Source organism: Diplotaxodon limnothrissa, linkage group LG23 (genome assembly GCF_057381915.1).
Source record: "Diplotaxodon limnothrissa isolate DT_005_m linkage group LG23, D_limnothrissa_male_GT1.1, whole genome shotgun sequence".
In the NCBI taxonomy this organism is placed as follows: Eukaryota; Metazoa; Chordata; class Actinopteri; order Cichliformes; family Cichlidae; genus Diplotaxodon; species Diplotaxodon limnothrissa.
In genome coordinates, this window is record NC_140617.1 from 6400757 (window position 1) to 6425311 (window position 24555).

Sequence of the window (24555 nt, forward strand, 5' to 3'; positions counted from 1 at the left end):
TGATTGTTAACGCTTACTTTCGCCTTCCAATTGTCTGCATTTGGGTCCTCACCGCTCTCCATGTGCAGATTGCGACAGACAAACTTAAGGCAGTTGGTCATGGAAGCAGACTGTTTTCCTAGAAATCTGTTGAGTGGAATATTTTTTTAAAATTTAAACTTTTTATCTACTCTCTTGTCACAAAGGCTCACCACAGTAGAAGCTCCATGTTTGAGGGCGTTTAACATCAGATATTCTTTCTGAAGCATCCCTAAAGGGGCTTTCTGTCTCTTGCTCAAACTGAACCAACAACCTTTCACTTGCCAAACAAATGCATAAAAAAGTTTAAAGCAGCTAGCACTGAACCACAAACAGCACCAAGCACCGTTATATTTCTACACAGTGTTAAGACAATGACTCTAACCTACAGGCTTGAAAATTATGGTTAAAATATTTTCTTTAAACATAAATGCATCAGTCCAGATGTTTCCACATAACTTTATTTAACAATTGAGGTAGGGTGATTACAATCTGTAGGTAGGGTGATTACAATCTGTCAGTGATAGCTGTCAGTCCATTACTTCCCTCTGCCAAGGCAAACACTAAAAGTGACACCGCTCATACAAGTTCATAATGAAAAAGGCAAGCATATGTAGAAAGTCCATTTATTTATGACATTGTGCATTTTATAACAAGCAGTGGCATGAAAAATAAAAACACTCATACTAATTGAAAAGTATGAGTGGCGTCACCACCTACTTTGCATGGCTTGTCTGCATCCCTTTGATATCCAAATAAACATAAACTTATATACTTCTCAAAACAGTTTGGGAATTTTAAAGGCCCTTTTTTTTAAGAGTGACAAGAGATCGTTGGTAATCAACCTGCTCATTAGTCAAAGGAGCTTGCAAAGAAAAGCGTCTGGACTTCTTTAAGTTGCTTGAAAAAGCAACCTGCTTTTTACAAATTTTACAAATTCAAGCAACCTGCTCATTAGGTTACATCATATAGAGTCTACTGTAGAATAAAAAGTGATTTGTTATGTTCTTAAAGAAATTGGGAAATCTAAGAGATGGGTTAACACTTTTAGCAGAACACCTTAAAAAATTTGTCACCATCAAAGCAAACAGAAAAAAAGACAAAGTCATTGTTAACTTTTGCTTGATGATGAAGCCCAGGTCAGAACAGGTACCGTAAAGAAAAACAGTGAAGGTACTACGCAGTAGGGTACGTAGGTGAAAAAAGAGAACTCTACTCTATGCATAGGCAGTCAAATGAGATCTCTTAAAAAGTTGTAGTTTAATATTGTAAACCTTTACACTTTTACTTGTTGAATACAGTAGACTGAATGGTTCAGGGGAATGGTCTCCATGGTGAGAAGAAGAAAAAATACAAATTATAAGATACTCATGCTGTAAGTTGAAATTATTTAGCAGGTAATGCGATGGAAAACAGATGTTTTCAGTTTGTCATAGCTGATGGCTTAACGCGGTACAGCACAGAGGCGGTGAGGTTTAGGGCAGCGCGTGCCCCCCAACTGGAACTCCAGACTGGGCTGCTCTCCAGCAGGTGGCGAAAGAGAAAACCTTTGAAGGAGGGAGGTGAAAAACAAAAACAACTCCATCCTGGCCAGCTGTTCTCCAAGACACACACGCTTACCTGAGAATAAACAATAGGAAATGGGTTTTATTCAAACAATTTACAAGACATTCACTATATTGCAGAGTTTACTACACTTCTGCAACAAACTAAGGATGCATGCCATTTGGCTAAATCAGTACAAGAGGCTTTAATGTACAACAAACCTGCAGAAAATGGAAGGAAAGCATCTCTCTTGCGAAATTTACCATCCTTGTCCAGAAAGTGTTGAGGGTTGAAAGAGTGCGGAGTTTCCCACACTGACTCATCATGTAAGACTGAGTCCAGAGTAGCCACGATCATGGTACCCTGCACAAAATAATCATACGAACCGAGATACTAAAATTGAAAGACAAACTAACAAACAAAACATCTAAATTGGTACTCATAAAGGTTAAAAGAAAGTAAAGTATTACATAAGTAATTTTTAGGACTACAAAATTTCTTAACAATTTTGAGGAAAACCAAACAATATTTCCCCATCTTACATCATAAATGCATTTTATTTTTGGGGAGATGAGTGTTATTATGAAAAGGATAAATTTTACCAAAATATCACTGTGTACTGAAATATACTTACAGTATTTTTTTTTTTAATTATTTCCTTTTTTAGTTACCACCTTATTCTAGTGTATATACCTTTAAGTATTTGTCGGTAAATGTAATTGCAGTTCAATTTCAAGTAAAAGTAATTGAAATTCCATTTTATTAAAGGGGAATTTTGCCCTCAGTCATAGGCTAAACTGCTTTTGAAGACCTTTGAAGCTAAACTGTACCTTTGGGATTGTGTATTTATCCACTGTAGTTTCCTTGTTTGTCATACGAAGCACATTGAGAGGAATGATGTTGGCCATTCTCTGAATCTCATGAATGACAGCATCAGTATAGGGCATGTTTTCTCGGTCACTCACAGAGGGCTGTCTGGACGAACCGACCACAGCATCGATCTCAGCTTGAACTCTCTCTGCACAGTGAAAACAGGACACAATCAGAGTGTGTATCAAGGTTATTACAGTTACCTAACACTAAATGAGAAGCTAAAAGTGAGTGTAAAAAAAGACATTCCAAGTCATTAATACCAATATTGGATTATTAGACTACTTATTAAACTACTAAATATAAATAGAAACATGAACAAGACATTGAATGAATTTGTTAACTTTTGTCAACACAACAAGCAACGAGACATTCGAACATATATCTATTAAAAGGTGGAAAGTCAAAATAAATGTCAATCTTTACAAAATGCTGTTTTTATATTGTATATTTAATACATATGCTGGACTTTTTGTTTTCTGATAACTACTTCCCTTTTATTAAAAAAAATTAAAAAAGAACGAAATTGCACATTTTGGGAAACAATAACTAAGTTAAAGAATTAGATCTACTCTGGAAATTAATGGAATCCAAACTCAAAACAAAAATTTGAAGCATGCTAAAAATGCCCCCAAAATTACAAGATTGTCATCTGGTAATTGGAAGGTTGGTGGTTCGATTTCTGGCTGCCCGAGTCTGCACGCTAAGTATCCTTGGGCAAGATACTAACCCCAAGTTGCTCTCCAATGACTGTGTATGAATTTTAGTTAGAAAGCACCAATAAGCATAGAAAAAAAAGTGTTTGTGTGAATGGGTGAATCAGTTCATTTACCACTACAAGACTGACGTGACAAAATACACAATACGGTTGAGTATTACATACATACAGTGTTGGGAAGGTTACTTTTAAAATGTATTCCACTACAGATTACAGAATACATGCCCCAAAATGTATTTTATTACGTATTCAATTACGTTACTCAATGAGAGTAACGTATTCTGAATACTTTGGATTGCTTAATATATTACCATGCTTTTTTACAACTACATGAATGTCCTATTGCTGTGTGATTTATTACTACTATTACTGAAGGTTACTCGCCATACCAATACCAACTAGATTTTTAAATCTTAATATAAATGAGTAACAGTAGGTGGACATTAGGTAAGGCTGCGCTTTTTGCAGCGATCTCGTATAGAAAACTATTTTGCATGTATATAAAACAGGTTTGCGGCTGTTAAGATAACGTTGGTATCTTAACATCGGTCATTTATCATGATAGAAGTTGCGAGTAAAAGAACTTCTGGCTAATAAGTCGGGTTCCGTGTCGGGCTCGTAGCTGAAAACTAGCTTTACTCTGTTGTCTGGGTCAACTTTGCTAGCGAGAGACAGAGAGAGGCGTTGAAAGGCTGCTCCAACTGAACTTATTGTTTCAGAGGAAAACACAAACACAGTGTACAGTGAAGTCTTAATAGGTTACTTACAACTGGGCTCGTCAAGCACTCTTTTTGGCTGCAGTGGGTATTATTATATTTACATGATTCCATCTCCCGTTTCTGGTCGGTGACAACTCGCACTTTTCGACTTTCCTTTTTGTGCCTCCCTCGTGCTCACAGACGATAACGGGTATGGCCGTCCGTTCTCCCTGCAGCAGCACGGACTACAGTGCCCATTAGGCTTCATTCTTTAGGGCAATGCCTGTAACGCTTTGCCTGTTGCCTTCATTTAATTTTAAAAAATATTTCTTCACGTCATTATGAGACACGAAATTGAGACACAGGCATTTGAGCCTCTTAATGCATGTCTTGTTTGGGTTTCCACCAGCGTGGAATTACCAAAAATAGAGAGAGCATAGCCTAAAATATGAAACAGGAAAAGACCACCGTGTAATCCCTTTATTTCAACAAAGTAACTGTATTCTGAATACCACCTTTTTAAAAGGTGACTGTAACAGAATACAGTTACTCATATTTTGTATTTTAATTACGTAACGGCGGTACATGTATTCTGTTACTCCCCAACACTGCATACATACCTTGTATATCAGGGTAGTAGATCATGTAAAGCAACCCCCAACGTAAAGTAGTGGTAGTAGTTTCAGTTCCAGCAAAAAACAGGTCCATGGTGCAAGCGTGTAAGGTACTGAGAGAAAAACTTGAATCGTTCTCCTCGTTCTATCAACGGTCCAAGCAGCAGAAATTAAAATATCTTATATTTCAGTTTGCATTACAAGACCAAAATGAACAAACATGATGGAGATCGAGCACAACACTCACCTTTGCCATTTCTATAAGAAAAGCATCAATATAGTCTCTCGGTGACGCTGGGTTAAGGGTTTCTTTGTGGTCTTTGATCCTGATATCTATGAAGTCCTTTATCACTTGTGTCAGAGTGAACATTGTCTTATGAGGTCCAGGTAGCCACTTCATCAGCCAGGGAATTATGTTGTACATCTACACAATAGGAAGATTAGATTAAACCATATTTTAATGACTGAATAAACATTCATATGTCTGTGTGCGCTACATATGAGGCTGTGCATTCAAAGAATTCTGGATTAAAATCTAACAGAGATTTCCACAGCAGCAAAGCTGATGGTAGAAATATAAACCAGAGGGAAAATATTTGAGGGCAAATTCAGCAAACATTTGTTTGTTTTTTGTTTTGATGAGATAGGTTGAGGTCAGGAAGGCTGATTCTCTGAGATTTTGTTTATCTCTGGGGGCTTTATATTTCCCAGGCCTTAGTTACCTCATCTCTGCCCTTTAGTGTGTTTTAAGTCAGTCTTTGTTTTGGCTCCTCACAACTGATTTGGAATTAGAAATTTTGACAGGAGACTGTTCTCCCAAAAACATAACTCTGGGATGCACACTCCACTAAAACTGAAATTGACTTAAGAAAGTTGTGATGTTACAGTAGATTATTAAAGTACATTTATTTAAGACGCTAAAATGCAACTTGTGTATTTTCTGTAAATCGTGATGTAATATGATTTGTGCATGATGTAGCACGGTAGGAAGAGGTTCACCTGTGTCGACATGCTTCCCTGTAAGCGCATAACTTCATTGAAGTTATGAAGAATGGACTGGTACTGCTGATCAGTGTACTCAAATCGATTCCCAAACACCAAACAGCAGATGATATTCGACACAGCATTATTTATCAGTAGCTGGACATTAAAGGGCTTTCCTGCAAAAGAAGACAGAAAATGCGGGGTAGAAGGACCCCGTGTCATAACAAAGCAAGCAAACTCTATTGAATTGTACCAATCAGCCTCATAACTTAGGCTCTATCACAGAGAAAGGTGGTGATCTTTAAATGCAATTTCTTTCATAGTAAAATAGCACAGATGTTTTTTATGCCTTGGTGTTCTGTGAAAGCCTCTGAGAGATACTGGCACTCCTGCTGGATGTATAACTCCAGGGTCTTCTTGCCCAGACCAAAGTTTCTGAGTGTATGAAGAGCAAATCTCCTCTGCTGCTTCCATGGGTAACCATTTGATATCACAAGACCTTTGAACACACAAATACACCGAATTACACTGACTGTAACAAGCATTCGCTTACAGCCCTGATTTGGCTGTATTAAACACTAACTATATATATATTTTTAATGAAAAAGAGAAAAAGAGAACCTTCATTCCCAAATAATTCTTCAAACAGTGGTACGGTGGGACGATCTATTAAGTCGTCTCCTTGTTGGACCAGGGCTTCTTTCACAAACTTGTAGCTATTAATGACCACGGTTCTTCCACCAAAGATTCTGATGGTGAAAATGTTTCCATATTTCTCTACAAACTGAACAAAGACAGCAGGTAGATGTTGTGGTTCAACAGTACTCAGAGAATAAATACTGCTTCTACATCCGTAGTGACTGCAGATAATAGAATATTGAGCAATGCTGCCTCACTAATATTATATCTCGTAGAACCCAAGCTTCTCTCTTGTGTGAATAAAGGCAACTTTAGATAAAGTTCACTGAGTCAATGATTGCAAGAGTTTTAAATAAGGGCTTGCCCGAACTTGTTGTGCTTTACTTCAAAAAGGTAAAAGGTCATTTTAGTAACTATTACATCCAATTATACACTGCTTGTGAACATGATAGCGCAATTATAAAATGTATTTTTAACATCTGAATCTAAATATCTTGTCATATTTGACCTCTGATCTCACTTTTAGATTTTACATCTGTCTTCCTTTCAGTTTGACCCTAAAATGTGTTATATCTTTAACAAAAGTTTTATCAAGACAAAGAGAATGGTTAGTTAGAAACATAATGTTGTTTTATATTGCATAATAAGCTTATTATTATATGCAGTTCTTCAAAAATCAATACCTATTTTCCATTACCTACTCCTACATAATGTTTGTGTAATTAAAGTAAGTCTCTGCCATGCTACCTTCATCTGATTTTTACTGCACTACCATCTGCACTTGCATCTTACAGTAAGTACTGTAACGGACAACCTTATTGACTATCTCTATTCACTTTTGTTTCTTTAAGAGAGATGTTTGGTTGTGCTGCAGGAAAAGCCAATGAGTGTGTGGGAGGGGTTTCTGGTTGTTGTTTTTCGGAGCTGGAGAGGAGCGGTGACCCTCCATGGGGTGAACGCCCGTGTTCCTGTACCTATATACAACCGTGGTGAGATCAAAACGTCTGGTGCTTGAGAGCACATGTGAACGTTACTGTACTTTTAAAAAGACCACAACAAAAAAAATCAATATGGTAAAAATAAAATAATATTCACTTCAAAGTAAATACTACCCAGAGAATGAACTGCCGGGTGGAGGTTTGCATTCTCTGAGTGTGTCTTGTTTGATTATACAAAGATAAGAATGAAGCCCAGGGCTCGTACCTCTCTGAACTGCAGGTGTATTCTGTCAGGTCTGATGCGATGAATGTCACCGAGAAGCGGGAGAGCCCACGGTCCAGGTGGGAAGTTCTTCGGCACTCTGTTCTGCCAAATATTATTCAACAGCAGGAAAACACAGAGAAATATTAAAATGCTCCTTCCATCTATCCACTCAAAGCCAAGAACACTGTATAATGTCTCCATTTAAAGTTCTTAATGTTGAATGCTGGATTACTGTAGTGTTTTAACTGTGCTGCTACCACGAAACAAAGTGCGATCAGACAAATGGGTCCTTAAACACAAAGGTGAAGGAAAGACTCGTGTTCCCGCATCTGGACTTCAAAATAAAAGCTGATAATGGAGGGGTTGTATTTTCGCATGTGCAACATTATTACACGAATTAAATACAGATTACTTCACCAGTGTCAATATCAGTGTTTGAGCGAAAAGTGTTTATTTCCTGCGTGAAACAAAGAAATATAAGCCACTAGCACAGCCTACCCACTTTTTAAAGAAAAAATACAGTATGTAAACAACGTCCAATTACTTCATACCATTTCACAACCATGGACGGGCCAAAAAACAAACAAAATATATAGCTTCCAAGAACACAGCTGAGTTTCGTTTCTTTATTTACACAATTTAAGTCCTTTCAATGACAGTCAACGAGCATGAGGGATGGTCGTCTGCCATGACCGCTGAGGGGATGAACACAGGACAAAGACATGCTGTGAAAGAGACCCAAAGAAATACAATACTAGAAATAACAGTACTACTTATACACATTATATAATATTCCAAGGTAGCAGTATACAGTATACTGCCTAACTATAGATGCATGAATGCTCCCAAATGGTGTGCCTCTGCTTATTGATGTGTTGAGAATTCAGTGATAGCCATAAAATATTAAAATATTCAAGGGCAGAAGGAAATAATTGTTTGTGGAACCTGTTCCAGATGTAGAGGAGGCGTTAAATCCAATAAAAGCCGTTCTCAGTGAGACATAACCGGTTATTACTGACATAATCCTAGAACCTTTGTGTTAAGACTGTTGCACCTATGTGTATAATGTTGGACTATCTCTGGTTGTTGTTTTTTAAGGCCTGGGCCTGTTTTTAGGTTCAAGGTTCTTTATTTGTCACATGCATAGTTATACAAGTATAACACACAGTGAAATGTAGCCTGACACGCTCCTCGACATGTGCAGAAATGGGAGGGGGGTAGAGGAAGAACATTATCTCTCTCTCTCTCTCTCTCTCTCTCTCTCTATATATATATATATATATATATATATATATATATATATATATATATATATATATATATATATATATATATATATATATATTATATACATTGGGTGAATGTGCAGTAGTAGCAGCAAGCAGGTGAATTCTGTACATTAATATGAATAGACATCTGACTATTTTACAGAATAGGCAATATAAACATATTTAAAATTAAAGGAATTTGGAATGTACATTGTGCCTTGGTTTAGAGTGTCTGGAAGAGAGTCCTGTCTCAGTCAATTATAGATGATGTGAGAGGGCGGATGTGTGTGTTTGTTTAGGGCCCGGGTGGCTTGGGGATAGAAGCTCCTCTTGAGTCTCTCTGTCCTTGCCCGGATGATGCGGAACCTTCTACCAGATTGCAGAAGTTGGAACAGTTTGTTGCCAGGATGGGACGGGTCCTTCAGTATCTGCACCGGCATCTCCTGGTGTAGGTGTCCTGAAGCGGGGGGAGAGCAATCCTGCAATCCTGCTCTTTGTAAATAAAAGAAATGTTCATGATCACCACCCTGGGTTTTGTACTACTTGGCTACCATTCCTTTTTTTTTGTTAGCTTGTCTCCAACTGGTGGAAAGGACCTTGGTTTGGCTTTTTACATGTACAGGAATGCTGACAGCATAAATTAAATTCATTAGGAATGATCAAATTAAAGTACATTAAAAATGAAAAAGTTGATGAAGCGAAAAGACAACATAGAAATAACTCAAAACTCAAAACACAGAAATGATAAAAATAACTCGTGAAAAAGCCTGGTTATAAAAATCTGTCTTTAAGAGGAATTTAAAAGATAAAAGTGATCTCGCTGTCAGCTCCCTGACAGAAAAAGCCTGGTAACATCGTTTCTCACCTAAAATATAGGACGACCAGCAGAGTTTTGGCTGAGGACCTTATGACCAGGTACGATGTCAGATTAAAATACATTTTGGTGGAAGCTCAGAGAGGGCTTTAAAAGTCCACAATAAAATCTTAAAACTAATTGTAAAATCAGAACTCCAAATTTCTAAAGGATCATTCAAGTATTGCATCTTATTGAGCTAATAACAGAAGCAATACTCCCGAGGTACAGAGGTCTTTCTTGCACCAAAATCCTAAACTTAATGGTGTCAATTTGGATGCCCAGTTGCACCCAAACACTCCCCACAGCAAAGAAGTCATGATGCAAATCAAGTCCTTTATACCCTGTATTCGATACTCTTTTGGTACTGCAACCATCATGGCACACCTGCTGCTCATTTTAATACAGCTTAAATTATTGGTTTTGAGAAGTATTTCTAAAATGTGGCAATAACACTTTTACTCAAGAATCCCTTGCCACCCTAGATTTTTCTCACTTCAAACACAGTTCAGGTAAAACAAAAAACTTTGACTGGGTACATGCTGATATATAGAGATATGAAAAGTCAAGCTTCAGAAGAGACAAATTTTCAGAGTTACTATTTGTTTAAGGTCAAGTATTCTATAAGCCTTCAAATAAAGTGGAAATTTTTATAATGTTTTCTTTGAAACAAGCTTTTCTCATCATAACATGACAGAATTCAGAATTGTAAAAGCAATGAACAGGCAGGTATCATATACTATGAAATTGTTAGCCAGCAAAGGGACTCAGTCCATGCTTTCACTTGCTTTAATGTCAGAATGAAAGGATAAACTAATCTCAGTTTTAGCTGGTTTAACATTAAAATGTATACTTGAATATAAAAGATTCACTGTGTAAAAGTTTATCAAAACTGGTATACCGGCTGACAAGAACAAAAATGACAAATCCCATTTTACACACACTATGAGATATGAAAAATACAGAGGGGTAGATACTGTATTAGATAATAAATGTGATAAAACAGTGATTCATCAAGCTGAGAATCAGGCATTTTCACTTTGTCATAGTTGCTGGTTTAACGTGTTACAGCACAGAGGCGGTAAGGTTGGGGACAGCGAGTCCCTCCCAGCTGGAACTGCAGACTGGGCTGCTCTCCAGCAGGTGCAGAGAATGAAAACCTCTGAAAGAGGGAGGCAAAGAACAGGAATAACTCCATCCTGGCCAGCTGTTCCCCAATACACACACGCTTACCTGAGAATACACAGCATACAGTTTTATTATGTTAGATAAAATAGTCACTTTTATCACAGATTAATATTGCACAAACAAAGACATTGTGGTGGCAAGATGATTACAAGGAAAGACATAGTATGGGTTTTTCATTTTGCTCTTTTTAGAATAGAAAAGGTTTTGACTTCCAACTAACCTGCAGAAAATGGAAGGAAGGCCTCTCTCTTGCGAAATTTACCATCCTGGTCCAGAAAGTGTTCGGGGTTGAAAGAGTGTGGAGTTTCCCACATTGACTCATCATGTAGGACCGAGTCAAGTGTAGCCAGGATTATGGTGCCCTGAAGAAGTATGACACAAAAAACTGAGATGCTAAAATTGTAAAATAATCAAAAGTGTGTTACGAACTTGCATGTTCATGTGTTTGTTTTGTGCAGGTGATGTATCTTTTTATGTTAATTCAGCTGTGCCAGGGCCCTGCTCCGATTGGTGCGTGGATACACCGCCCTGACGTGACTGGTCCCAGCTGGAGGACCCGCCCATTAAAAGGAGACTGGAGTGCTATGGCGGGAGAGGTCCTTGCGTTTCTCCTCATGATCCAGCAGTGTACCTGTGGCAGCCGCTGGCTGCAGTGCGGCTTAGAAGTTGTGGAAGTGGAGTGGGTAGGGGTGAGCTGCCGTTTCTTTTGATCACCCGTTTTCTCCTGTTTTGAATTAGTTAAGGAGCTCAGACTCTGTCTTTATTTTTTGGGTTTTGTTTTGGTAAGGGCAGGGGTGCGGGATTTGTGTAGATTTGTTTTGTTTATTGTTTTGGCCTTGGCTCACCCTGAAGTGTTGACACTCCCGTTTTGTTGTTCCTTTTTTCCACATTGTAAATAAATCACATTATAACGAACGGATTTGTTTGCTGTGGCTGCTTGGGTCTTGGGGGGGAAGCGAGTGCCTCACTCATGTTATTGCCTGGCCCTAGACGGGTGGTAACAAGTGTAATAAATAAAAAAAAATTAAATAAAATCAGAAGAAAGAGAAAATATCAGATATTTAAACTAATAAAATTCATTGGGACAACACCGTGTTTACCACTGTGTACTATATCATCTTTTTACTCATTTTTTTACTCATTTGCAAACTGAGGAGACCTGGTGCTGGACTTTTTTGGAGAAAATGTCCCATCCTTTCTGATATAGGAATTTAGCTGTTAGGCAGTCTTGAGTTTTATTTGTTAGATATTTTTTTGTTTCATGACTCTTCTACTATCCCACCTTTTTAGGACATGTTTCTGTAATCAGATTCAAAATAAGCTGATAGTTTTTATGAAATAGTAAAATATCTCAATTTAAACATCTGACATGTTTTCTAATATATTTCTGTTACATGTTGGTTTATAAAACTTACAAATCACTGCATTCTGTTCTTATTTAAATCTCACAAAATATCCCATTTCCATATATTTTAGCCAATAACCACAGTTAATAATAAATGCATCTAATTTATCAGGAATTTAGATCATTTTCTGAACAATATTCGAAAGACTCACTCACCTACAGGTTCAAGCTCACATAAACACATGATTTCTGTCTTCCCATACAATACTTGAAACACTAGTATGAACTAGAGTGAACAGCTACTTAATTAAAGTTATAACTTTGTGCAACTTCAAAAAAAATAAACAATGTTTGCATCATCAAGTATCAACAACAGTCCAAAATGGACAAATAACAAAGCTGAGGTCGAAGAGCAAGTGTAGGATCTCCTGAATACTTAGAAAGGACGTGGTAATCACCTTGTTTCAACAGTTTGTCCGTTTGTTTGTTTGTTTGTTTGTTTGTTTCGTTTTGGCGTTTATTTGTGTATTGTGTATTTATTTGCTTTTTATGTTTGGGGGGTTGGGTTGGTTCCTGGAGGTTTAAAATGCTAAGCCAGAAAGTCTGACTTGGAAAAATAAAAGGCACTAAAATTATTAGTGGATTGTGCACCTTTGGGATTGTGTACTTATCAATTGCAGTGTCCTTGCTTGCACTGCGGGCCACATTGAAGGGGATAATGTTGCCCATTCTCTGGATCTCATGGATGACCGCATCAGTATAGGGCATGTTTTCTCTGTCAGTCATAGACGGCTGTCTGGATGAACCAATCACAGCATCGATCTCAGCCTGGACTCTCTCTGCGGAGTGAAAACAGGAAACAAGTTTAAAAATAAAGCTTAAGATGAAAATAAACTAAAAAACTAAAACTAAACTGAAATGAGTGAGACTTAAAAAAAACTTAAAAGCCATAATAACTGAGTGTTGTCTGCTGCACAGTTAACTGGGGAGAAAATTCTCATTCCACCTGCAATCAATATGTGATGGCAAGATGATTACACAGTATGCAGGCATGGTGGATATTATGCACACCTTGTATGTCAGGGTAGAAGATCATGTAAAGTAGTCCCCAGTGTAAAGTAGTGGTTGTAGTTTCGCTTCCAGCAAAAAACAGGTCCATAGTGCATGCACTTAAACTGCTGTGATCAAAAACTGAATCACTGCCCTCCTTCTAGCAGAGACAGGAATAAATAACTGTTGACATATTTCATTTGAAATGCAAAACGGAAAACACAGCACACCACTCACCTCTCCCATTTCTATGAGAAAGGCATCGATGTAATCTCTCGGTGATGCTGGGTTAAAATTTTCTATGTGTTCTCTGATTTTCATTTTTATGAAATCAGTTATGTGTCGTTTTAAAGTTAATATCTTCTGATGAGGTCCAGGCAGCCACTTCACCAACCAGGGCATTGTGTTGTACATCTACAGAACAGAAAGACAGTTACCAAATTATATGATGGCCTGGTAACAACTGTGACATTTCTACTTGTGTATTTCTATGTGGTACTAAAAGGATCCTGAATTAACTTGTGTTGGGGAATCCCACAGATCCAAAGATATTGAAGGAAGTCTAACATCCAGGGAAAAATTAAATCTTTCAAAACCTTATTTTGGAGCAAAGTCAACAAACCATTTCAGTTTGGTGATTCTATACACTCAGTTTATGTTTCAGTGACCACTGAAATTAAAGGTTAATCTAGATAATTACTAACACACTTTCCAATTATGGATGTTCAGTAAAAAAAATAAATTTTAGATCAAGACATTTGAATTCAATAAGGTGATGTTTGTTACTTAACTATATATGACATGTATTTAGGACATGTTGTGATGTAATAAGATTAATAAATGTTGTTGCCTTTTTAAAGTAGGTTACCTGTGCCACTGTGGTTCCCTGTAAACGTACTATCTCGGTAAAGTTATTAAGAATAGACTGATACTGCTCATCAGTGTACTCAAATCGATCCCCAAATACCAAACAACAGATGATGTTTGACACGGCGTTGTTTAACAGTGGCTGGGCATTAACAGGCTTTCCTGTAGAATAAAGAGACAATGAGAATACGAGGCAGTAAAAGGCTTGTTGCGTAATGATGTTTGTGCAATTTCTAAGTGTGTGTGCGTGTGTTTGTGTGTGCCTTGATGATCCGCAAAGGCCTCTGTGAGATACTGGCACTCCTGCTGGATGGAAAAGTCCAGGGTCTTCTTCCCCAGACCAAAGTTTCTGAGTGTATGAAGAGTAAATCTCCTCTGCTGCTTCCACTGATACCCATTTGACATCACAAGACCTTTGGACACACACACACACACACACACACTGATGCTGCTGGTCTAATTGCTGCTAATGAGATTCTTTTGGGGGAAAAAAGGAAAAGAAAAAAAACACCATTATTCCCAAATAAGTCTTCAAATATGGGTACTGCGGGACGATCTGTGAAATCTTCTCCTTGTTGTACCAGCGCTTCTCTCAAAAGCTTATAGCCATTAAGGACCACAACTCTTCCACCAAAGAGTCGAAGGCTGAAAATTTTTCCATATTTCTCTGCAAACTGAACACAGAAAGTGGACAGGTGTGTTAGTGAGGATGACAACTGTGTTTTTATACATCGCTTTGCATTTAAACATTCGTTTTTATTCATCTCTGACTCTCTTGCACGCTATGTTTTCGTACTGTTTCCATCCCCTCACCCCAAACCAGTCGCGGCAGATAGTTACCCGTCCCCGAGCCTGGTGCTGCTTGAGATTTCGTTCTGCTAAAATGCAGTTTGTTGCCATGTGCTTGATGGTTGCTGGGGTTTTCTCTGTATTATTGCAGGAATTTACAATATCCTAATCACACTGGTGGTAGATGTTGTTTATTTGATCTTTTTTTTTAACCCACTGCCAGGTGGTTGCAAGGCATTTATAATTCACCTTTTATCAGGGGCGGATCTAGAGAAATTTTCTTAGGGTGGCAAAGAAATCAAATGGGGGTGGCAAAATCAAAGCCTCTTTTTCCCCCCAAACACATATGCAGGTGGTTACATATGGTTAAAATGATTCAAATGCAGTAAGTATACACATTTTTCAAATAAATATAGTCTATAACTTAATTATTGTCTGTAGTCCACATAATTACACACTTAAGTTACATAAAACATGTGAGTTTTGATGTTATGTACTGTATAGCCTGTATAATAAATAAATATGTAGCCCAATAAGTATAAAATCCAGAAAGCTACACAACATGGGGTGGTTCATTTACAAACACAAGTCTAACTTAAGTTTCACACTGTTTTTTGTTAGAAAACAATCACATTGTTACAGCTTAAATTACACAAAATGTCAGAAATCTGCACTGTTATGAACAAAAATTTAAACCTAATTTTTCATGATTTGTTGGATTAACCCACTGAGGTCTGAAATACAACCGGCCATTTTTGACTCCTTTTGAGTTTCGGTTTGTATTTCACCCTCAAATTGTTTCATTTTATTTTTTCCCCCTTGCCTTGTTTGGTATCATTCTTTTCAGCTCAACTGAATTTAGTTGTTTTTTTCACTGACATACTGCATTAGTACTATTATTACTATTAATAGTACTATTACTGATCTGAAATCACACAAAGAACTTAAAATCCTAGTAGTATTTTTTACTGTAAAAAAAACCCACAGACATGTTGAGTAAATTTTTATAACTTGAAATGCAAATATAAATTGTTCATTTATTGTTCATTTTGTAAACATATACAACTATTTATCTAAAAATGCAGCCAATACACCTGCCGTTTGTTTTTTTCATTTTCTACAACCATTTAAAAATATTACTAAAATTAAAGTGAGAGAACAATCAGGTGTTGCAATAAGATGCTCCACAAATGATGTGTGCCAATAAAAAAAAGTTTGTCCACCAAAAGACAGAGGAGAACAGCACAGGGATAAACCTGCAGGCCTGACAACAGGAGGTGTATCACTCTGCTGGTTTTCTACTTAGTGACAGTGTTTACATTGCAAATGTGCCTTAGTGACATTCATTAGTGCCCTCACTGACACACAAAACAAAACGACTACACAACAGAACAGCTACACAAGACAACACAATACACTAAGTATACACTCCACACTAAACGTCACAAATCTCCCACATCTAAAAACTCTCCCTCACTCGCTTGCTCTGTCTCGCTGCCGTTACCGTCATTCCCAAAACTTTTCCCTCTTCCCAAACAACCAAATCCCACATGTTGACTTTTTTTTAAATTGGTCGACATGGTACATTTTTCCACCGATAGGAAAGAGGTGTTTTTTTCCCTTTCTTTACCGTTTTCGCGCTGTCCTTAGAAAATGCTTAAAACACACACACACAAAAACGTAACGACAGTATTTAGAAAAAAAGCATGGCTTATATATATTATCATAACTCTGGATTTACTGGCCTGTAATTAAAATGTAAAAACTTTAAAGTCCGAACTTTCAATGTGGGCTGAAATAGAGACTCAGCATGGCTGCAGCTTTTTGCTATGTCAGCTTAAAATAGTCATGTGATTTGGAGGTGCAGCGTGTCCGTGGACCACGGAGGGTTAATAACACTCACCTTCCTTCCATTTCCAGAGTGTAACATCCAACCACCTGTGTAAAATCCAAAATTCCCATGGTGTTGTTTAAAATGTGCTCTGGCACAATCATAAGCATGGCTTGCTACTGAAAACAAGAAAAAAGCTGGTCCTGCTATGGGCTGAACCATTTGTTAATGGTGCAGGGGTGGAACACTATCCAATATATTCAGTTTTAGCATTTATATTCACTGTTGACTGTAACTACGATAAAAACTGTTAATGCTATCTTATTTTAATAAACAACACCGTCATATGCAAAACTGGGGTGGCACTTGGGGTGGCAAGGGATCATTTTAGGGTGGCACTTCCCACCCCATGCCACCCTTCTAGAGCCGCCCCTGCCTTTTATGGATATAAATAACATGCTACAGTTCTGAAATGAAAATGAAATGATGCTTAAGGCTAAATCCAAGGTCATTTTTACATGCTGCAAGGTGATTGCCAACATGATAAATATGTAAAAATATATATTTGAAAATAATTACATATATAAAGAATTACTTAAAAATCGAGTATCATCATTTAAAGAATTTAATAACTCATTCATTTTTAATTATTTTTTGTATTAATTAATAATATTTTTGTTATTTAAATATTTAACATTTTAATTCATTAATGATACATTTAATTAAATATTTAATAATGTATTTATTGACACTCCAAGCCCTCCATACACTTAAACACGCTATGCAGATTTAGAACTACACACGCATAGCACACTCATACCGCAGAGAAATGCAAAAATGTTTGTGTTTGATTGCAAAAGCAAAGCAGGAGTGACATTATTTCATTGTCGGTAATGTTATAAAACCAGCTCCATGAACTGCTGAATGAACAGTCTGACCTACAGAAGCACAAAGCTATTGCGAATCGAATAACAAAATATAACTTGCACATTTGATTAGTGTAACTTAAAGTGTATCAGTACAATTCAGTTAATGAGGCAGAGCGACTTTATTGGGCAGGCCTGGTGTCTTCATCTTAAACTCTAAACTTAGCATAAAATCTTTAAGTTTAATCCTCTAATGAAAACAATAAATGTGTATTTTAAAAGCGGTCAAACTAGAGTGTTACTTTAACCTGTCAGCAATTTGTTTAATATAACATATTCTTATGTATAGTGTCATACCTCTGCGAACTGCAGGTGAAGTCTACTAGGTCTGATGCGATGAAGATCGCCGATGAAAGGAAGTGCCCAGGGTCCAGGAGGAAAATTTCTCGGCACTCTGTTCTTTAAAAAATCAGTCAGGAGCAGAAAAACACACAGGAATAAGAAAATGCTGCTGAAGTCTATCCACTCTAACCCGAGGACACTGTATAATGTCTCCATGTCTTCAGTTGTTTGTGCTGACCTGTAGTTCGTTTACAGGTAACAATCAGTTGATCGATTTGTTAACTCCCCCTCGAGCTTTGGTTTCTTTTCACAAAGAGAAAAAAGAGAAACCAAATGCTTCATTACAAAACACGTGAGAACGTTTACTCCGCTTATTCGTCAGATGTGTCAGGGATGGGATAACACTCTTAACTGCGCCAGCACAACAGATCTGAGGTTTGGTACCAAATGCATGCGGTAAGCATGCAGCTGGGGCATGCTAGGTTGTGAAAACAGTGCTCAGTGCTCTCTTGTTGTACCTGCAGCTGCTGCAGAGGGGTCCAATGGCCAAAAAGCAATATAGTAACACAGATTTCTCTTTGAAAAGCGCATATTAGCATAGTAAAACCTTCACTGGTTGTAATGGTGGTTTAACCAGATCCCTTAGTTTCTGTAGATGTTCATAGAACTTGATTTTTTCTCAACAGAGACTTCAGAAGTTGAACTTCAGAACCTGTAATCTGCTGAATGCACTCTCCCAGTTTAGGGGTTGAAGCCTCCAATGCACCCATTCAACCTCTCAACCTGCTCCAGTTGTACCTCAGTCCTCTTAATCTCACAATTTTACTGTCACCAATCTGAAACTTGCTGTTTTCAACCACTTTTAGAGGTGTGTCCCATTGTGTGTCTGTACAAAGAACAGGCAGATTCCACACAAAAGCTCCAGCCAGCAATGCGGTTCACATCCAGCCTATAATTATCCTTTGTTTATAATCTTAAGATTGCTGAATTATTGGTCACTAATAGTATTTGTGTGGTAATAGTGCTTTCACTTAAGGATTTAAATATTTGCCTCACCATGGTTACTTTAGACGTGGTGACATTCTCTCACTGGTTATTTTATATCATGCACATGTGAAGATAAAGAACACCTCAGAATTTTCTTTGTGTGCAAAGGCAAAGGTTTGATTTACACCCAAGAAAAGTTCTTTACTTCTTCACATGCCAGAATGTGGTGTTTTATTCATGAAGACAACAAGTGACTCTGAAAGCCTTTAAATAAAGAGTAAAGTGTTTATTGAAATTTTATTTTCACAAAACCCATTTGAAGTATCCCGATTACATCATGCACTCTCAAACTGATAAACAGCACTGAAACTAACTGTACTCCCACCCGTCACACCCGATTCTGAAACTATATTGTGACCTTAAACACAAATCCTAATGACAGTGTGATTTATTTAAGCACATTGAGTCTGGTAGGTCTGACAAATTTAATGTGGTTTGGAAAAGACTTTAAGAGAGTTGGAAGAGAATGTATTTACTGCATATTTGAAAACAGTCCTTTAATACAGAGAGGACAAAAAAATCACAACTGGCATTATTCTAAAATTGTAATATAGGAGATCATCATTCATTACAACAAATATAATAGAATATAATAGATTAGCTGGAAGACAGTGTAATAATAATGGAAGACAGTGATTAGTTGTGATTCATTGTACTGAGAAAGATATGCCCTCGGTTTACAAGAACTGGTGGTTTAACGTGGCACGGCACAGAGGCGGTAAGGTTTGGGACTGCGAGTGGCTCCTAACTTGAACTCCAGACTGGGCTGCTCTCCAGCAGGTGCAGAGAATGAAAACCTCTGAAGGAGGGAGGTAAAAAACAAGAATAACTCCATCCGGGCCAGCTGTTCTCCAAGACATGAGCGCTTGCCTGAGTACACAATGAGACACAAGTTTTATTCACACAATTTAGAAGTTAATCACTTTGATCACAGATTATTGCTGCAGCTGTGGAACTTAACAGAGATACCATTAACAGACCGATCCCCTACCAAAGTTAAGGCTGTAACTGTAAATGGCTGCTAAGTCAAACAATTAATGGCAAGACATACTACTTTATTAATCTTGCCTTCTTAAAACACTTGGCTTGAAACATCCTTTAACTGGATTTTGAGGAACTGCAACAACTGACTAACCTGTAGAAAAAGGAAGGAAGGCCTCTCTCCTCCTGAATTTACCATCCTGGTCGAGAAAGTGTTGAGGGTTGAAGGAGTTTGGAGTTTCCCACATTGTCTCGTCATTTAAGACAGAGTGTAGAGCAGGTATGATCATTGTACCCTGAGAAAATACTGCCAGTTAGAAGTGTTATTTAAACATGTCTAGTGTTTGTTCTAATCAGCGTGTCATACGTGTTTCTGGTATTGCTGATTGTTCATGCATTTATTACTTCTACATTCATCTATTCATTATTAACAGGTTGCTCAAAATGCTCGCTGAAAAGCCTTCAGATGATTCAAAATGCTGCAGCAAGAGTACCGACAGGGACTAGAAAGAAAGAGCATATTTCATTCATATTAACTTCTATAAAACTTGTGGTTCCCAGTGTGTTTAAAAGTAGAATAGGAGGCAGAGCCTTCAGCTTTCAGGCCCCTCTTCTGTTTCTCCCAGTTTGGATGTGGGAGGCAGACACCCTCTGTACTTTCAAGATTAAGCCTAAAACTTTCTTTTTTGATGAAACATATAGTTTCCATGATGCACTGAGTGGTTCTTCTTCAAAACAAAATGTTATTGAGGACAACAAACTTTGAGAGTCCTGGCATTAGATGATAAAAGGACAACTTTTTCATTCAAAATCTATCTGAGAAAACAAAAAACACCAAAAAGTGCTATAAAAAAATTCTTCTTCGCAATTCCTTTGTGTACCTTTGGGATTGTGTACTTATCCAATGTTGTGTCCCTGTTTGCAACATGGGCCACATTGAGGGGAATGATGTTGCCCATTCTCTGGATCTCATGGATGACCGCATCAGTATACGGCATGTTTTCTCTGTCAGTCATAGACGGCTGTCTGGATGAACCAATCACAGCATCGATCTCAGCCTGGACTTTTTCTGCACATAGTGAGAAAACAAACTGGTGGCTGTTGTTGCAATTTGGCACTAATAAAAGGAACCTGGATTAAAAAATAAAACTGAAATAAACTGAACAAAATTAACCAACACAAGAATGATCTGTGAGAAATCTGTTAGATTTGTATTGTTGGATTGTCATTTATGCCTAGAAATATATATTTATTAGGTTTAGGGAAGTCGTTTATGGGGTCACACACACACACAGACATACTTACACGGTACTCTTTGTGTGCATGTATACGTCATATGTTAATGAACCTATGTATATTCATGTAACCTAAATAAAAGAGCAGTGTTACGGGGGAACGGACGAGAGCAACTGGGGTCAAGCGAAGGAACGGCGTTTGTCCAATTCTCTCCCGTGCACGAGAAACATAAAGAACTTTGCCTACTCATGTCTTGCTTTGCTGTGTAGTTAAATTGTCTTGAACGTTCCAGCGAATAGGTTTAAGCTACAAACCTGTCAAAATCTCTGAAAAAAACGAACAGAAAGATGGTCCCAAGTGTGTATTCAGAATCAATATTGTTCATACACACACCTTGAATGTCTGGGTAGTGGATCATGTATAGCAGTCCCCAGCGTAAAGTAGTTGTAGTGGTTTCAGTTCTAGCACCAAACAAGTCCAGGGTGCAAAAACACAAATTGCTGAGACTAAAACCAGTCTTCGTCCTCCTTCTATCAGAGTCACAAAAGCCAGACGCAGGAAATAAAAGGCATGTTTTTTAGAAAATGTAAATGAACAAGAACACATTTTGAAAACACTTACCTCCCCCATTTCTATGAGAAAAGCATCAATGTAGTCTCTTGGTGATGATGGGTTGAGGTTTTCTCTGTGTTCTTTGATCTTGACTTCTACAAAATCAATTATCTTTTGGATCAGAGTGAATATTTTTTGGTGAGGTCCAGGCAGCCACCTCATCAGCCAGGGTAATGTGTTGTAAATCTACAGAACAGGAAGACAGTAGCAGTAATAGGTCAAATTTTGCAAAAGTAGGCTTAACCTGTGATCGGCAGTAATGAAAAGTAACCGAGTAAAATCATTTAAACACAATTTTGAAGCATACTTTAATAGTAATTAAAATCTCTTTTACACCACAGCAGATTTCATAAGTGACTTTCTTCCTCCACTGCAGTTAAAGGAACACAACAGTAAAATATTTCAGGAAAGATAATCTGCGCTGAGATATCAGTCTGAGAATCTGAGACAAGGCACAGCCCAGGTGGAGTCTAATGTGAACAATAGCTATGCTCCTCTAACTGCTCTGTTTGCAAAAACAGCTTTCACTTGGGCTGCACAAAAAAGTTCAACTAAAGTTTCTTATTTGTTATTTTTAAATCCTGAATCAAACAACACTAACATATGTGAAAGAGTTTCACCTGTGCCCACACGCTTCCCTCCAAGTACACTATGTCACTGAAGAGCTGCAGAATAGACTGAAACTGCTCATCGGTGTACTCAAAACGATTCCCAAACACCAAACAGCAAATGATGTTGGACACAGCATTGTTTAACAGTGACTGGGTATTAAAAGGTTTTCCTGAAAGAGCATATGTTCATTAGACAAAACATTAAAGCAAACTCATAATTAATTTCGATTATGTAAAAAAATTGTGTACGTTTTGTGTGTGTGTGTGGGTGTGTGTGTGTGCCTTGGTGATCTGCAAAAGCCTCTGTGAGATACTGGCACTCCTGCTGGATGGAAAACTCCAGGGTCTTCTTGCCCAGACCAAAGTTTCTGAGTGTGTGAAGAGCAAATCTCCTCTGTTGCTTCCACTGATACCCATTTGATATCACAAGACCTTTTGGAAAAACAAGACTGCGTTAGGCCCAAAGTAACTTAAAAATAAGGTCAGTAAAATACTGACCTAAGTTTTAACATTGCTAAATAGTCAGATGATGCTGGTCTTGTTAAAAAACATCTTGAAAAACTTTTCAAGTAAAATTATCACCTTTATTCCCAACCAATTCTTCAAACATTGGTAGGCTGGGGCGATCCATGAAGTCTTCTCCTCGTTGGATTAGGGCTTCTTTGACAAGCTTGTAGCCATTAATGATCACAGTTCTTTGACCAAAGAATCGAAGGCTGAATATGTTTCCATGTTTCTCTGCAAACTGAACATGAACAGAAGATTCTGTTTAGTGTTGGGTTGGGATCTGCCTCATTTGGGTGACCGCTTCATAATTTTGGCTATTTCCTCTTAAGAAAGCCAATATTAATACAGCTTCTTCTGAATAAAATACAGCTTCACATACAGCAACGTCCCTTTCTCTCAATAAATAACCAAAAAGACAAGATAACAAAAACTTTATTCATACCATAGGTAGGCATTTTATATAAGAAAATATTTAAGACAATGTTAAACTCTGTGACTGTTGTGCTCTATTGCACATTTCAAAAGCAATTAAAAGCAATTTACTTGCTTTATAAATGCACTGTCTGTTTGTTTATTACTTTCCAGCCCACTAGTAACTCATGATAATGGTTGCGTTCTATGAGTATTAGGGCGAGAAAAAAAATACTGTTGATCATTTTGAGAATAAGATCAAGAATGTATTTTGAGAAAAAAGTCAAAATACTGTTCTTTGAAAAAAGGCGAAATTATGTTTCTGGGGGAAAAGTCAAAAAGTCTATTTAGAGGAAAAAGTCAAAATGTGGAGATTACAGTAGTTGCTTCACGACAAACTGCCACGTTTGTTATACCCTCTGAGTTAGTGAAAGCATACTTCAGAATGAGTTTTTAGCAACAAGAAAGGAAATTATTTCTGTTTAGCACATAAACAAATTAGGATGTTGAAAAGATGGTGCAGAAAGCTTCATCTGCTCAGATGGAAAACCACACAAACTTCAGACAGTAGGCCAGATTTGTACAAAATGAAATTGATATTTGTAAGGTTATTGATAGTTACACTCTTGTCCAATAAAGAGGTCATATGTCAGGATTCTGGCCTTCTACATGTTCCTAAAGCCAGAAAAAAGACTAATGGAGAGCGTGCTTTTTCTTTTCTTGCCCCATTTTTGTAGAACAACCTCCTTCAACGCATGCTCTGTGGAGCTTTTTAAAGCTAAGTTGAAGACCCACTTGTTCACCGTATCCTACGTGTCTTAATTCGGTGTAATACCACTTTTAATGCCTGGGGCACTTTATTTTTATAACATGACATTTTATTAATAAAAATTAGTAGTAGCAGTAGCAGTATGTATACCTCTGCAAACTGCAGATGAATTCTATCAGGTCTGATGCGATGAAGATTTCCAATGAAAGGCAGAGCCCTCGGTCCGGGAGGAAAGTTTTTTGGCACTCTGTTCTTCAAAACTTCAGTCGTAAGCAGAAGAACAAACAAAAAGATTAAAATGCTCCTGCCGTCTATCCACTCTGAGCCAAGAAGGCTGTATAATGTCTCCATGTCTTCGCTTAGTTAGGCTGTCGCTTGTTGAGATGGGCTATATCTGCAAATGTGACGATGATTGTTTTATTACCAGAGGACGTGGAAAGACGCTTTCAAAATAAAAGCGCGTGGTTAATAAGACTTAACCAATGTAAAATTACACTACATCTCTAAGACACTCTGTTACAACTGTTACACCTGTACCAGGTGGTTAAGAAAAATCCACACCTGCTTCACGCCCTGGAGGACGGGGCTGTGGCCCCCCCACACCCTCTAGCAGATTATTACATGAAGGAACCTTTTAAAAAAACAAAAAACAAGCGCGTCCATGCTCACAGGTGTACACACGGGTGATCACAC

At 37.7% G+C, this 24555-nt stretch overlaps 4 protein-coding genes across 7 annotated transcripts; all 4 read right to left on the reverse strand.

The window, feature by feature from the left end:
* Positions 1–467: 467 nt before the first annotated feature.
* Positions 468–7578, reverse strand: LOC146607397 (cytochrome P450 2J4-like). 2 transcript variants are annotated; one of them, XM_085347163.1, is made up of 9 exons: positions 7290–7578; positions 6095–6231; positions 5816–5946; positions 5463–5623; positions 4711–4887; positions 4470–4608; positions 2394–2581; positions 1785–1926; positions 468–1638 (listed from the first exon to the last, which is right to left on the reverse strand). In XM_085347163.1, the coding sequence occupies exons 1-9, from the start codon at positions 7488–7490 to the stop codon at positions 1463–1465; spliced, it is 1452 nt and encodes a 483-aa protein (XP_085203289.1). In that variant the 5' UTR covers positions 7491–7578; the 3' UTR covers positions 468–1462. The 2 variants fall into 2 exon arrangements, with proteins under 2 accessions (XP_085203289.1, XP_085203288.1); XM_085347162.1 differs by having other exon boundaries at positions 5797–5946; positions 6069–6231.
* Positions 7579–10381: 2803 nt separating this feature from the next.
* Positions 10382–18117, reverse strand: LOC146607398 (cytochrome P450 2J2-like). 3 transcript variants are annotated; one of them, XM_085347168.1, is made up of 9 exons: positions 17704–18117; positions 14372–14534; positions 14124–14273; positions 13862–14022; positions 13231–13407; positions 13015–13150; positions 12595–12782; positions 10819–10960; positions 10382–10643 (listed from the first exon to the last, which is right to left on the reverse strand). In XM_085347168.1, the coding sequence occupies exons 1-9, from the start codon at positions 17902–17904 to the stop codon at positions 10468–10470; spliced, it is 1494 nt and encodes a 497-aa protein (XP_085203294.1). In that variant the 5' UTR covers positions 17905–18117; the 3' UTR covers positions 10382–10467. The 3 variants fall into 3 exon arrangements, with proteins under 3 accessions (XP_085203294.1, XP_085203293.1, XP_085203295.1); XM_085347167.1 differs by having other exon boundaries at positions 13015–13153; XM_085347169.1 differs by having other exon boundaries at positions 13015–13153; positions 13862–14273; positions 14398–14534.
* Positions 18118–18992: 875 nt separating this feature from the next.
* LOC146607399 (cytochrome P450 2J2-like) lies at positions 18993–21482 on the reverse strand. Its single transcript, XM_085347173.1, has 4 exons — positions 21346–21482; positions 20598–20785; positions 19871–20012; positions 18993–19605 (listed from the first exon to the last, which is right to left on the reverse strand). Exons 1-4 carry the CDS (start codon positions 21368–21370, stop codon positions 19430–19432), a joined length of 531 nt encoding a protein of 176 aa, XP_085203299.1. The 5' UTR covers positions 21371–21482; the 3' UTR covers positions 18993–19429.
* LOC146607400 (cytochrome P450 2J6-like) lies at positions 21459–24262 on the reverse strand. The gene is made up of 6 exons (XM_085347868.1): positions 24013–24262; positions 22758–22920; positions 22425–22607; positions 22185–22345; positions 21574–21750; positions 21459–21482 (listed from the first exon to the last, which is right to left on the reverse strand). The coding sequence occupies exons 1-6, from the start codon at positions 24211–24213 to the stop codon at positions 21459–21461; spliced, it is 909 nt and encodes a 302-aa protein (XP_085203994.1). The 5' UTR covers positions 24214–24262.
* Positions 24263–24555: the final 293 nt, after the last annotated feature.

Bases quoted from the DNA above. Each gene is read 5' to 3' on its own strand.
- LOC146607397 (XM_085347162.1), bottom strand. From the start codon at position 7,490: ATGGAGACATTATACAGTGTTCTTGGCTTTGAGTGGATAGATGGAAGG. The intron at 5,947-6,068 runs GTTCTCTTTTTC...GTGTGTTCAAAG, and splicing joins AGAATTATTTGGGAATGAAG to GTCTTGTGATATCAAATGGT. The intron at 5,624-5,796 runs GCATAAAAAACA...CTTCTTTTGCAG, and splicing joins GGCTTTCACAGAACACCAAG to GAAAGCCCTTTAATGTCCAG.
- LOC146607398 (XM_085347169.1), bottom strand. From the start codon at position 17,904: ATGGAGACATTATACAGTGTCCTCGGGTTAGAGTGGATAGACTTCAGC. The intron at 14,274-14,397 runs ATTTGAAGACTT...GTGTGTCCAAAG, and splicing joins GATCGTCCCGCAGTACCCAT to GTCTTGTGATGTCAAATGGG. The intron at 13,408-13,861 runs GTAACCTACTTT...TCTGTTCTGTAG, and splicing joins AGGGAACCACAGTGGCACAG to ATGTACAACACAATGCCCTG.
- LOC146607399 (XM_085347173.1), bottom strand. From the start codon at position 21,370: ATGATCCACTACCCAGACATTCAAG. The intron at 20,013-20,597 runs GTACACAAAGGA...GTATTTTCTCAG, and splicing joins ATAAGTACACAATCCCAAAG to GGTACAATGATCATACCTGC. The intron at 19,606-19,870 runs GTTAGTCAGTTG...TTGTGTACTCAG, and splicing joins CTTCCTTCCTTTTTCTACAG to GCAAGCGCTCATGTCTTGGA.
- LOC146607400 (XM_085347868.1), bottom strand. From the start codon at position 24,213: ATGGAGACATTATACAGCCTTCTTGGCTCAGAGTGGATAGACGGCAGG. The intron at 22,608-22,757 runs GTGATAATTTTA...TTTTTCCAAAAG, and splicing joins AGAATTGGTTGGGAATAAAG to GTCTTGTGATATCAAATGGG. The intron at 22,346-22,424 runs GTACACAATTTT...ATGCTCTTTCAG, and splicing joins CCCACACACACACACAAAAC to GAAAACCTTTTAATACCCAG.